The following is a 14,686-nucleotide window of genomic DNA, read 5'->3' on the forward strand; positions in this document are numbered from 1 at the left end:
CCCTGTACAGTGAAAACCGGGATTCATCCGTGAAGAGAACACCTCTCCAAAGTGCCAGACGCCATTGAATGTGAGCATTTGCCCACTCAAGTCGGTTAGGACGACGAACTGCAGTCAGGTCGAGACCCCGATGAGGACGACGAGCATGCAGATGAGCTTCCCTGGGACAGTTTCTGACAGTTTGTGCAGAAATTCTTTGGTTATGCAAACCGATCGTTGCAGCAGCTGTCCGGGTGGCTGGTCTCAGACGATCTTGGAGGTGAAGATGCTGGATGTGTGCTATCTAATCAGCATCTTGATATGCCACACTTGTGAGGTGGATCGATTATCTCGGCAAAGAAGAAGTGCTCACTAACACAGATTTAGACAGATTTGTGAACAATATTTGAGAGAAATTTTTTTTGTACATAGAAAAAGTCTTAGATCTTTGAGTTCAGCTCATGAAAAATGGGGGCAAAAACAAAAGTGTTATGTTTATAATTTTGGCCAGTGTAACATGAACGAACAATGAAAAATACATTTATTACACTTTTTATTAATCCTTCTTAATGTTAATTAATAAAAATACAGTTGTTCATTGTTTGTTCATGTTAGTTCACAGTGCATTAACTAATGTTAACAAACAACTTGTGAATAATGCATTAGTAAATGTTGAAATTAATGTTAAGGTTAATAAAGGCTAGAAGTATTGTTAATTCTCAGTTATGTTAACTAAAGTAGTTAACTAATGCTAACTAATAAACCCTTTTGTAAAGTTTTACCCAAAAATAATTACAAAAATATAGCTTCAAAGAGCAATCAGGCTTTAGATGCTTTTTAAGATATTTAAGTGTGTGCATAAAAAGATTTTATGTTTATTTAGCAAGCCTGTAAGCATTTAAATCAAAGAGGCAAATAACTATTTTCAGATTTTATTACGACAGTCCTCAGTTGAGCCTATACATAAAAGTGCCAAGTTTGATGATCTTATTCCTTACAGCCATAAAAGTGATCCGTGCCAAGTTTAAATGTTAGGTGTGCCGTTGTGAGGTGAACAGTTTAACTTGTATTTGTTTTGAGGCTATAACAAACAGTACAAAGCAAAAATGTCAATATTTCTTGTTTTTAACACTGTAGGGCTCCTCTTGGGCTGATCAGAGTGAGTCAATGCCATTGTGTCCCCAATCTGAGGACTATGATTTCGCCACGTTCTAAGTCTCTAGGCCTTATGGTTTAGTCTACATCAGTGGTTCTCAACTCCAGTCCTCGGGGCCCACGACTCTGGACATTTTGTATGTCTCCCTCATTTAACACACCTGATTCAGATCATCAGTTCATTAGAAGAAAGATCCATGAACTGAACTGAGTGTGTCAGATTCAGAAACATACAAAATGTGCAGAGCAGTGGGCCCCAGGGACTGGAGTTGAGAACCACTGGTCTACATGATAAGTTTTATGGCAAAAATATAATACTACTAGTGATGTAAAAATCTCATAATACGATAATATCACAATATGAAGTCCACAATACGATATTATTGCAATATTTAAAGAAAAAGACAAGCAATTCATACTGCACTTTTAACCTTTTATTTTGATGGAAAACTCCAGCTTCAGTGAAAACAGGCTAAAACGCGTCTCACTACAAATCTAGTGAAATGCTGTCATAATCTGCCGCGAAAATAAAACTAAAAATAAACTGCTGGCTGTTGGTTTCCCAAACAGCACATGCAATAAACACATGCATTTATTGTGAACGGAGCCAGTCTGAGGTGCAGAAAACACCTCTTCACGGGCTGATTGCCTGAACGAAGTGCGTGCTTCGCTTTGAAATGTGCAGCAAAAACTGTTTATGAAAACAGATGATGATGATGATGATGATGATGGGAAGCCGTAGTGTGCTTTCGATTTTAGTTAGTTTGACAGATACTGTGCTAAAGCATAATGACCCAAAACACATCTTTAAAGACCTTTTATGTTAGAATAAGAAGTTTGTATTGTATATATTTTAAAAACTACACTTTTTGCTGGGAAGACCTATTGTTTCATACTGTCATGTGACCATGATAATATCAAGACAGTTTTGCTATCTCAATACCACGATATTGATAATACCGTTACATTCTTAAATGATATTAAAATCATAACAATTGCAATAAGGATTCAGGGCTTCATGCTTAAACCTATGTATTTTAGTAAATATTTTTACAGAAAAAATGCTGCATATCACCTTTACACTGGAAGACTGGTTCTTTGGGAGATAGTGGGGCTTGAACAAGATGGTTGAACAGACCTCGTTAGGCTCTTGGGTTGTCGACTCTTGGGTTTGGTTTCGCTGAGGCAGCGCTCTACATACATTTGATTAATGCGTCGAGCGTCTAAACCTGTGTGGGTTCTCACAGCCCTCTGATTGATTGTTAACCATGTATCATATATATTCATTAGTGGAGTGAGTGTATCATTATCATCTTCATCATCACACAAAAGAAGCTAGATGTTTCTCCTTTTTTCAAATGTGTGTATGTGTGTTTGGCCGCTCATGGGAGGCCCACACCATATGTTCATCACTCATTTCTCCTTTAACTTTGTGTTCATTCATGCACACACTCCTCATGTAGGAGGTGCAGTGTGTGTTTTAGAGTTTAGGAGTTCTTACATCAGGACTATGTAAGTGTTACAGCAGTATTGCAGAGCGTTCATCATGTTCCTATACAGGGACTGCTGGGATTCTAAGAGTGGACAGGATAGAAGAAAAGAAGAGAGGAAGAAATAGCATTATGCCAACAGTAAATTATATTATCCACCCATTCATTTTCCAAACTGCTTATCCTCTGTAGGGTCATAGGGGAAATATTATATTATATTATATTATATTATATTATATTAATATGTGACCCTGGACCACAAAACCAGTCATAAGGGTAAATTGAGATTTATACATTATCTGAAAGCTGAATAAATAAGCTTCCCATTGATGTATGGTTTGTTAGGATAGGGCAATATTTGTTTGAGATACAGCTATTTGACAATCTGGAATCTGAGAGTGCAAATTTGCCTTTAAATTTGTCCAAATGAAGTTTTTAGTCGTGCATATTACTAATCAAAAATTACATTTTGATGTATTAACGGTAGGAAATTTACAAAATATCTTAATGGAACATGATCTTACTTATTGTTCTTACTAATTTTTGGCTATTGCTACAAATATACCTGTGCTACTTATGACAGGTTTTGTGGTCCAGGGTCTCAAATTATATTATATTATATTATATTATATTATTTCCTCAAAATGAAGTCAAAAATGAAAGTTGCAAGTCTTAAAGGCACATATTTAAATATACTTTAGGTCTAAAAATGTCAGTTATTCAGTTAATGTAGTATCTTTGAAATTTTTATGATTTTTATTTATTTATTTTTGGTTAACATTTATTTTATTTTAAAAATAAAAATGTTTTAGCGATTTAGCTACGATTTTAAATCTACGGTTTGAGTACATCAAAGGTTATTACATATTACAAAAAAGTTTTTAAGATTTTAAGATATATTTATATAGTTCATTGTAAAATAGTACATTTAAACTATTTGAAAAATATTTTTTGACAATATGCACACATTTATTCACTCCTAATTATATGCCTGCTGAAAATAGCTCTGTTTATGTTTTTCTTGTCACAATGATTCATGACTTTACATGAATCATGCAAATGATTAAAACAGCTATATTTTACAAAAAAAAGTAGCTTCACTCACTTAGACCAATTAACATTCATGTTATACAACAGTTGTCAAGTATTAAATGTTTGGCTTCTTACACTGCACTCTATCACTGTCACAATGAAATCCACACTTTTTATGAACATTTACCTCCAGCTTCTTTGATGTGATTGGACACCTCAAACATTAATGAGTGCTGTTTTTGTCATCCTAACAACACAGAGCAGCATCAAGAAAATCAAACATTAAGGTGGACAGTTTGACTCAATCTGATTATTGGAGAGGACATGTCCCTCTCAAGTATACGTTACAGCCCTGATATGCTTTATGATTGAAATGTATTTAAAACAGCTTACTTTTCCCTTTGTAACTTCACCATTAGACTAAAAAAAGTCACTCAATCCCGTAATTGTCAGAGCCACAGGCAGCATGACAAGTGTGTGTGTGCCCAGAAAGTCTGCTGAAGTCTATCGCGTCATCTCCAATCCTCTCATCTCCAGTAATCTTTGCAGAATTAAGTTCAGCTCAGTCCATTAGTGCAGCCTAATGGAAGCATCTGAGAGTTTAGAGTCCCTTAATCAGCCATCTTCACATTATGTGATCAGAGAGACAGTGGTTTTGGGTGGTACTGACCCTACAAACTGTCACACAGCTTCAATTATCTCTGCACAGATGAAAACAACATTCATAACTCACTGAAAATCATTATATTTTATTTATTAATTTTCTGTAACCTAGTTCTGTCATTCCCTCCCTGCTCTTGGCTCATTTCCTTCTATAAGCGATGAGATGAAAGGAACCATTTTGGCTCTAAATGCACAAGACTGTAAAGGAGCCATTCTGGCTCTGGGCTCCCACAGAGCCTCTGTAACACAGGCACAATGAAGCTGCAGGGGAGCAGTCGTGCTCTTTCAATGCCCACTGCCCTGCTGCTGTGGAAAATGCTGATTATCATGAGCGCTGTGGTTGGGAGTGGAGCCGCGAGCCTCGTTTACTAGTACTAATGCTTACTGGATTCATGCTGAGGGATCCTTCAGCCAGAAATATACTGTTAAATGCCATATCGCATGAAGCAGACCTTTATGTTGTGGAAATAAAACACACTGAAGCAGATTCTCAGCTTTCCATTAGAAAATCACTTTCAGGTCACTGACCACAATAAGAAAACGACTATATCATCTATCCCAGGGTCCACCATTATTACTGTACTATAGCATTTTAGAGCTGGGTGTCGACACAGATTCCTTAATTTCATCGATTCCTGATTCATTTGGGCAAACTCTACTTGTAAATTTTGTTCTTCTTCTTACATATAAATTCTTTCTCACAGATAATACTAACTTGGTAAATAAAACTTTTAATAAAAAAATAATAATAATCAAATAAAAAATACATTATTCTCATAAAATAAAATATTACTTTTGAAAGTTAACCACAAGGCCCAAAATATGCAGTTTAAATACCAACTATATAATGACTTGTTTTGCCGTGGAGTTGTAGATTACACCTAGTGGAATCCACCCAGTGGTTTTTTATTAATCTGTAAAAATAATTTCCCCTTTTTCAAATCAAGCCATTCTCAGCTTCTTGTCTGTGTGACGTCACACCGACAGAACCCGCTCCCAAAATAGTTAAATTGACACTGGCGTCTTACCTTAGACCCAGTGTTGCCAACAAGTGACTTTGTCACTAGATTTAGCAACTTTTCAGACTCCCTTAGCGACAAATCAAGCGACTTCTTGGACAAACCTTATTTAGTTTCTGAGACTCTCTGATACTGAGCATGAGGTCTTGCTTTCCCAGCGCGCACACACATCTTCTCACTCTGCGTCTGCTCTGTTTAGTGAGTGGCAGATAGGAGCAGCGCTTTCAGTTAAAATATATATTCTGCTGCTTGTAACTCTACTTTATATGCAAGTATAGCTGAAATCACATCACAGCCATTGTCTTAATCGTATGTATATTTGATTTCATTAGACAATGAATTGTGATTATGAATCAGGATTTTAGTGTAGATTAATATTTTCGGGAGCTGGTTATGTAGTCTTAATGAGCCACGTTTTAGTCACTATTTCATATTTATCCCATTGTCTGACAACAGAAACTGTAAAATATATCAATGAAAACAGCTTTATTGAGATTAAAATGCAGTATGTGAGCACAGGGATGCAAGACAATATGACACACTGGCGTTATGAATATGCTAATTCGCGTGTGATGTCATCTAGCAACTTTTTAAGCGGGGTTTAGCTACTTTCTGCTGGAAACACTGCTTAGACCCACCCTGAATGAGCTGTAACAGTCCGATCACCACTGTTTTGATGCCGGTGCAGGGACGTAGACAATAATGGCTTCTAAGTGATTGAGGTGTTCTGTTGTTGGATGTAATAATAAACATAGTGGTCGTCATTTACTCCCGACATCTGAGCCGCTGAAGATGCAGTGGATTACGTTTGTTTGTGAAGGGAATGCGCCTCCCGATCGACATATATCCGTCTATGTCTGTGCGAATCATTCGTGATCCAGCTTCACCTACAGCAGAAGTGAGTATAAGGGTTTTTTTTTATTAATCTTTGCAATCGCCATTCCTAATAACGTACTAGTTAGCAAGTTTAGAGGCTAAACGCGGATAAATGTGGCTAAAGTAAACAGAGCATGGCTCGTCACTCCACAGAAGAGAGGGGCTGGGTGAGCAGAGCTCATTTGCATTTAAAGGAACATGCAACAGAATAGGCTGATTTCTGCAGAGCTGATTTTGAAAAGGTAAAAAGGGTGTTTTTTACACTACCATTGAGAAATTTTAACCAAAGTATGTTATAGACTTTTCATTTAGACCCTACATGATCATATCAACTGGAAAATGGGCATCCGATGACCCCTTTAAAAATAAACATTGCGATTAATTGGGAAAAGAATACGTTTTACTTTGTTCTGTTGCTTTTTTAGCTACGTTAAAACTAAATTCCAGCTAGAAATACTCATTTTACAAAATACGATGGCATTGCTGAGAAGAGAAAGAAAATGAGAGAAAGAGAGAGCATGCATTTGGGTGGGAGATTGGACACTCGGGATGTAGGAAAACCCATAACAGCTGCCAGCGGATTAAAACAGATTTAAAAGAGATTAACACTTTATTTCCACTATTGTGTATGTGGAAAAAAAAGACTCTTTCGGTTGGTCCTGGAAGCTCTTTGATTGACCCAGAATGAGAATCTATTACTGTGTTGATTTAGTGCATTTGTATTAGTTTTAATAAATATGTTTTCCTCTCTGCTGGGTATAAAGTGGACTGCTGTGTTTATCAGTTAATCAAAGTCCTTGTTTTCCATGTCTTTCAAAAAGAAGTCGATTTTTAGTGATTTGGCCCCCTTTCAATCTCACACTCTCCTTTTCCCTCATCTTTCTTTCTGTCCTCCATTCTTTACCTCGTTTTCCTGTGCTTCTTTCTGCTTTGAGCGGCTATAGTTGGTCTCTCTGGGACATAAAACAAGTAAATGATATGGCCCTGACCTTTAGAGGGCATGCTTTATTTCATATAAGAAGAAAAATTGTGGAGGAGAGAAGAAGGTGAGAGCAGTTTGGGTGCACACGTGGGTTGACCTTTCCAAGGTATAATTCAGACCATAAATTAATTACAAATGACTGTATATTTTCTTTCGCCAGGTTTCTGTCTCTATTCTCTTTAGTGTCTGGAAATCTAACAATATAGTTTGTATGTGGTCTTAAAGATTAAAAGGCACCAATTAATGTCTTTGATACATTTCAAATACAGTCTTTTTTTAAATTAATCAACATAATTCATTGTACAACATAAAACATTATTGGCTGTAAGCTGCCATCTTATTTTTTAAATGGTTGGTTGTAAAATGCACTGATTTATGATTCAACTTCAGACTGCAATATGAGCTCAACAATGTGTATCTACCTCAATTATAGTCTTTATTTACTGCACATGCATGTAATTTGAATGCATATGTAATTGACAGAACTGCTGTTTTAAAGATAGATTGACTAAAGAACAATCCATAAAGTTGCTGGCTGTGGCCCTAAAATTGTTGTGATGCTTACAACAACCTGTGTAACTCCTTAAATAAACACTGAAGAAAGTTTCTTTCCTTCTTTCATTTTTGATATGGAAAAAAAAGGTCCATTCGGCCTGATCAAGCACCGTGCAAAGTTGACAGTGAATGTAGACACAATTGGCGAAACAAGCAGTAGAAACAGGCCTGGAAACTATTTCATGCACTGAATGAGCTGAAAGTGCAACTGAGTTGTCAAACATAAAAAAGATGAAAGTACACTCAAAAATAAAGTTTTCAAAAGGTGATTTTCACAGCATTTCTACTACTGAGTGACATTCATGAATTGATTAACAGTATTCATATGTGGACATTACAGACGGTGCAATCATGTGTTTAGAGAAGTATTTCAAAGCATATTCACAATGGTCATATCTCTCTCTTTTTCCCTTAGTGAATAAGCACAAGCCGTGGATCGAGACCTCATACCATGGTGTCATCTCAGAAAATACAGATGTGGTTCTGTTGGATCCTCCTTTAGTGGCTCTGGACAAAGATGCACCAGTTCCGTATGCTGGTAAGAAAGCAAGAAAATAGAGCTTTATAGGCTACTGGGTTTGTAGTACAGCACTGCACACACATCTTTCCTGAGGCCTCTCAGCTGATGAGTGTGTTTGTGTGTGTGTGTGTGTGTGTGTACTCCATCTGTTCTTTCTGATTATTAGATGCTTTATGCTTTTCCAGATCCCCCGCTGGTTGCCAGATCACACTGCCAATGTATCAGATACTCTAACTGAACTGTATTTTTCTGATATACTTAAACTGAGTCACTGCCTGAGGATACACAGACACACACGCACACACACACAAACGACCAGCATTGTCTCCAATCCTGTCTATCTATCTATCTATCTATCTATCTCCTGTTGTTCTATCCATCTATCATCCATCCATCCATCGCTTGTTCTAACCATCCATCCATCACCGGTTCTGTCATCAATCCATCCATCCATTCATGTTCTATCCATCCATTTATTGCCTGTTGTTCTATCCATTTATCCATCCATCCCCGGCTTTTCTATTCATCACTCCATCCATTCATTGCCTGTTGTCCTATCCATCCATCCATCGATAGAATGAACAACAACAGGCAATGGATGGATGGATGGAACAGATGATGGATGGATGGAACAACAGGTGATGGATGGATGGATGAATGGATGGATGGATGGAACAACAACAGGCAATGGACGGATGGATGGAACAACAACAGGCGATGAATGGATGGATAGAACATCAGGTGATGGATGAATGATAGATGGATGGATAGATGGTAGAACAACAGGCGATGGATGAATGGATAGATGGATGGACAGATGGGTAGAACAACAGGCGATGGATGGATGGATAGAACAACAGGCGATGGATGAATGGATAGAACAACAGGTGACAGATGGATGGATGAATGGATGGATAGAACATCAGATGATGTATGAATGGATAGATGGACGGATAGATGGGCGGAACAACAGGCGATGGATGGATGAATGGATAGATGGTAGAACAAAAGATGATGATGAATGAACAACAGGCGATGGATGGATGGATGGATAAAATGGATAAAACAACAGGCGATGGATGGATGGATGGAACAACAAGCAATAGATGGATGGATGGAACAACAACAGACGATGGATGGATAGAACATCAGGGGATGGATGAATGAATGGATGGATGGATAGAACATCAGGGGATGGATGGATCCATCGCCTGTTGTGCCATCCATCCATTGCCTGTAAACTTTGCTTCAAACTTCGCTATAGTCATATGAATTTGAATTTGAATTTCATCACATACAAATTTGAATTGCAATTCTGCATCCTGTTTGCTGCCTCACTTCAATTAAAAATAAGTTTCAGTTCAGTTCTGAATGGTGCACAACCCTGCAGTTTTAGCGTCTCAAAGCAATTTAACAAGATTCAGTGAAATTAATTTTAAAAAAACAATTAGCATAGTTCAGAAAAGGAAGTCTTTCTTTTTACACTCCCTCCTTCTTTCGTTTTTCCATCTCTGATGATTTAGTGCCACTGGCGGTTTTCATTTTCTCTCCGTAAAATACTATCAGATTTAACAATCTCTTCTCTTTCTTATTCCTCCTAAATAAATGAGTTCTTTGGGGAGTGTTAGTGGAGTTTTTACTGGCAGAATTCTAGTCGAGACAGCTGCTGCTGAAAAAGACCCAGCCCTTCAGAAAGGCACTGAGATCCCTGATATCTAACACACACACTGTGCTCCTTCCCCTAAATTTTCATCAGAATGCATCCAATTAATGTACAAATAATCTATACATATTACTCTTGGTGCATTATTCAAAATATTACCCTCAAGCCCAAATGAAGCTGTGCTATACTGTGATTTTCTTTTGAAAGGATCACAAGCGCTAGTTGCATGAGGAAAAATGATCTGCTTTGCTTATGATATCTTCAAAAAATGCATGCATTGTCGCATCTTGTTCACATCTTCCCCAACATATCCTTCATGTGATTTACTGCCACATGTGACCTTTACACAAACATCTCTGACTGTATTCTGACAAGAAAATTAATTATCTAGTGTACGTAATACATTCCCTTGAGAGAAACAGAGAAGGGAAGGAAGAAAGAAAGTATAAAGGGAGTTCTAGGTTATAGTCTGATAAAAAAAAATTATAATTTTTTCATTAGCTCCTTTTAGGGGTGAAAGTTAAAGGGTTTATAAACAAACAATATTTCATATTATATTTAGAAATGTTAGCACTTCAGCTGCACTGCTTCAAACCAAAGAAAATATTGTCCATGCATGCAGAAGCACACGTCTTATTGAATTAGGCTTTTGTTTGACACTCGACATGTCTTCAATGTGTGTTACAGGTAATGTACCTATAAAATGTAATTAAATATAAAGTGTGATTAATGGTTCTCCAGCAACCACCGATGAAGTGTAATTAATTAAGAGGGTGTAATTTATGTTGAAGCGAGATTGAGTTTGTTAAGAGGCTAATTGCTGGCAGGTTACAAAACAACATGCTGAATAATTGATGGGCGTAATGCTCCAGTGATTCGACCAGAACGTTGTAACGGAGCAGCGGTTTATCGAGAGCTGAGTGGATGAAAATAGCCAGAGGTTCTTAAAGTCAAAGGTTGCTGTGAATGCAAGATCAAATGCAAGTTTCATAATGTTAGTTGCTAAGCAATGTTTTGATAGGTTTTAGTCATATACACTTTAAAGAATTTTACCTTAAAATAAATAACACCATATAAAAACCAAAGGTACACCCTGTTATAGTTATAATGGAGGAAAAAAAAAAAAAAAAAAAAAAAATCAACGTATTCTGACTAGATGGAAGTTATGTATTCCTGCTGAAATCTCTCTGAACCAATTTAAGACACCAGGATATGAAATTAACACTTATTAACACTAAAAACGTGGTTATAGATTAAAAAAAAGACCATTTGTCACAATGAGGACTGTGTTTTTGTGACAGGTGCAATATGCAAGGGGAAATAGCTAAAAATTGCCACTGTCACTGAAGAAATGTATTTTTCAATTTTTTTCAAATATTATAAAATAATGTAGAAAATGAAATGATGTTAAAATATTTTTATTGTAATTTATTTTATAATATTTGTATATATAAGATACAAAAATGTATTAATTTATATTATTTTCAAATTAAAATTAGACCATTTGTCATTGGGGTGAAAAAAGAGGACTGTATGTTTTTGTGACAGGTGCAATATGCAAGGACAAATGGCTAAAATTGTCATTGTCATAGGCTGAAAAAAAAATATTTAAAAATATTATAAAATTATGTATGAAATAAAATAATGTCACTATTTTTATTATAATTTATTTTATAATATTGCTATACATAAAATACAAAAACATATTCATATATATTATTTTAAAATTAAAATTAGACCATTTGTCAATGGGTGGGCACAAAAGGGACTGTATGCAATATGCAAGTGAAAATGGCTAAAAATTGTCATTGTCACTGGTTGAAGAATTGTATTAAAATACAAAAATATATTCATATATATTGTTTTAAAATTAAAAGCAAATTAAAATTAAGGCGACTGTTTTTGTGACATTTGTCATAGGCTGAAAAATCTTTATATTTAATATAAAATATTATAAAATTATATATTATATTATATTTATATAAAATGTAATGATGTTTTATTACATTGTTTTATTATAATTTATATTACATTATTGTATATTTATAGGAAGTTCCTCAGTGTTTTTTTTTTTTAGTTAGGACAGTTCTGTCTGTCAGATAAAGGACTAGAAATTGTAGATACCTCACATGCTGTTTTGTTTCAAATCAAAAGCGACAAGAGACTGAAGGGGAATAAGTGACTGAACTAAAAGAAAGTGTGAGTGACAGAGGGAAGCAGAGAAAGCATGTCGAAGCTCACTAGGCTCTTGAATGATAAAAGACAGCATTCAGTAATGGGTGTGTGGTGAGGGGTCACTGCGAGTGCAGGTGTATACGACTCCCTCAAGGCCTATAAGGTACTCCGTCTCTAAGAGGGACAGTAACAGAGAGTATAAATCACAGCCGATGGGAGTCTTCAGCCTACGGCGGCCTGTAAACATTGATCAAACACATGGCAGTAAATTAGAGACACTATATATGGCTGGTGTCCAAATAACATACAGAGGTTTTAGTGTCAATGTTCAATGTCTGTGTAACCTCATGCATCCATTTAGTCAGTTTTTGTAGGCATGAAAGTGTCATTTGCTGACACTGATATCTTACAATCACATGCATGCAATTCCGCAGCAGGGAGAAAGAATAATGGTGTCAAAAGAAGTGGTTCAATTAAATATATATATTTTTTTTTTCATAAAATAACACACATTGTAGTCACTTAATATCTCAAAAGCTTATTTGAACCAGGTCGTTAGATGTGATGTTATGGTTCCTGTCTGAAGCCTCATTATAGGTGGCTTTAAATCCCATAAAGCTTTATTATCGTTAATAGAGCTCACACACACTCATGACATTTAAAAAATATACCTACATAAAAACAACAATTTGACACACACGAACAAAAACCTAGTGTACTAATAGCATTTGGGATAAAATTATGTAAACCAGGTTACTGGTTGTTTTAAAGGCGTATGCACCAAAATTATGCTTTGAAAAGTAAATGAAGCTCCAAATGTAAATCTGTGAATGGGTCAGAGGTCAGTATTGATTAAGAGAGATAAATGATAAATTCAATAAATAATAAGCAACTAAAGCTAATAATCAAGCGTAGCTAAGTAGATAGACATTTGTTGTTGAGGTCAAAGGTTGCAAGCTCAAAAAAATCATCATTCACTTAGAAAAAGCCAGTTAAATTAAACAGATAGCAACATATAAAATAAAATGCTCTTAACCTCTATAAAAATGAGGAAAGGTTAACAAAAAGAAAAAAAATAGTTGCATTTTTAATTAGTTGCAAAAAAATAAATGATTTGCATTGTGCTGTAAATTACTGATTGCAGAAAGAAGTGTTTGATATTAAAAAAAACTGACAATTTTCCAATTTTCCTTGTCAGCATTTTTACATTAATCATTTTGCATATTACAGTAATTATAATATAATTAATATTTAATAAAGTCATGTTCAGTCACCATATATATATATATATATATATATATATTATTTATTTATTTATTCCTGTCATGCAAAGCGGAATTTATCAGCCTCAGCCATTACTCCAGTCTTAAAGGGGTCATCGGATGCAAAGTTCACTTTTACATGTTGTTTAAACATTAATGTGTGTTGGCAGTGTATGTACAAATCAGTGGCGATTTCTTTAAGACTGCAAGGGAAGCTCAGCTTCCCCTATAATGTCACAAAATTAATGGTCAAATTATGTACTATTGTATTAACATTTTATTGACTAAAAATGCGTTAGAAAACGTTCATCTCAAAGACGAGTTCGTTCAGAATCAGTTAGATATAGCAGGTCGGCTGACTTGCTATATCTAACTATCTAACTTCTCATACATTCCCGTAGCGTCACAGTGCATTTCCCCGTTGAAGCCCAGCGTCCATTGACTTCAATGCGGCTGCTTTGAACGTTTTTTTTCAGTGCTTTGAAACTAGACGGTCATTGGATAAACGCTGCGATTATGTCCCGCCCACGGACGCTCAGCGTCTCTGGGGGTGAATGAGGAGCAAATGAGGAGTGGGCTGGCCTGGACTCCGAGCTTCTGCGTGATGATTGGAGGGTCTGTCGAAAGATTGCATCTCCTTTTGACTGACAGCGATTTTGTACTATAAGGAATCGCTGAAGCTATTCGCGCTCAGTCCCATCGCGGATTTCTCAAGTTCAGTCGAAATAAAAACTGCTGCAACCTATTTCTTTATATTTGCTTGGCGAAATTGCTTGATTTTCATCATACATTTCACACAATTATACACCACATTCCTTGTTTCACTTTTACAGAGTTTAATATTTTTTTTAGATCGTTCATTCATTCATTCATGTTAATATTTAATGTAGTAATCAATATATATATATATAGATTACTACATTAAATATTAACATGGAGGATGACTATAAATTAATATATATATATATATATATATATATATAGTAATCTTGAAAAATTTTAACATAACATAATGAAACCTTATATTTCTATTAAAATACTTTATAAATAAATAAATAAATAAATCTCCATAATAACCTTATTTAAATTGCAAAATATTTATACTATATAGTAGCATCTGACTAAAAGAAAAAATACATCATATTTTGCATAATAAAACTAAAGCTTTTTTTTTTTTACGATTGTTTGCATTGTGACTTACTTATGACAATAAGGCACATTCTTGTGAATAAATAAATAGGCAATTTTATGATGTAGGCCGAAAATGAGCTTCCCCTATTTGACAGACCAGTAGCCGCCACTGGTACAAATCTAC

The 14,686-nt window shown here is 35.5% G+C and overlaps 1 protein-coding gene and 1 long non-coding RNA gene across 2 annotated transcripts in view; one reads left to right on the forward strand and one right to left on the reverse strand.

Annotated features, from left to right (window-relative positions):
- clstn2b (calsyntenin 2b) overlaps positions 1-14,686 on the forward strand; it is a 68,772-nt gene that overhangs the window by 3,408 nt on the left and 50,678 nt on the right. The window contains exon 2 of the mRNA XM_051128984.1: positions 8,167-8,289. Coding sequence (XP_050984941.1) covers positions 8,167-8,289 — 123 coding nt within the window. The remainder of the gene's footprint in view (positions 1-8,166; positions 8,290-14,686) is intronic.
- LOC127177056 (uncharacterized) overlaps positions 8,146-14,686 on the reverse strand; it is a 57,285-nt gene continuing 50,744 nt past the window's right edge. The window contains exon 4 of the long non-coding RNA XR_007829178.1: positions 8,146-8,286. This is a non-coding gene — a long non-coding RNA (uncharacterized LOC127177056). The remainder of the gene's footprint in view (positions 8,287-14,686) is intronic.

The sequence above is a fragment of the Labeo rohita genome, chromosome 15, assembly GCF_022985175.1.
Source record: "Labeo rohita strain BAU-BD-2019 chromosome 15, IGBB_LRoh.1.0, whole genome shotgun sequence".
Lineage (NCBI taxonomy): Eukaryota > Metazoa > Chordata > Actinopteri > Cypriniformes > Cyprinidae > Labeo > Labeo rohita.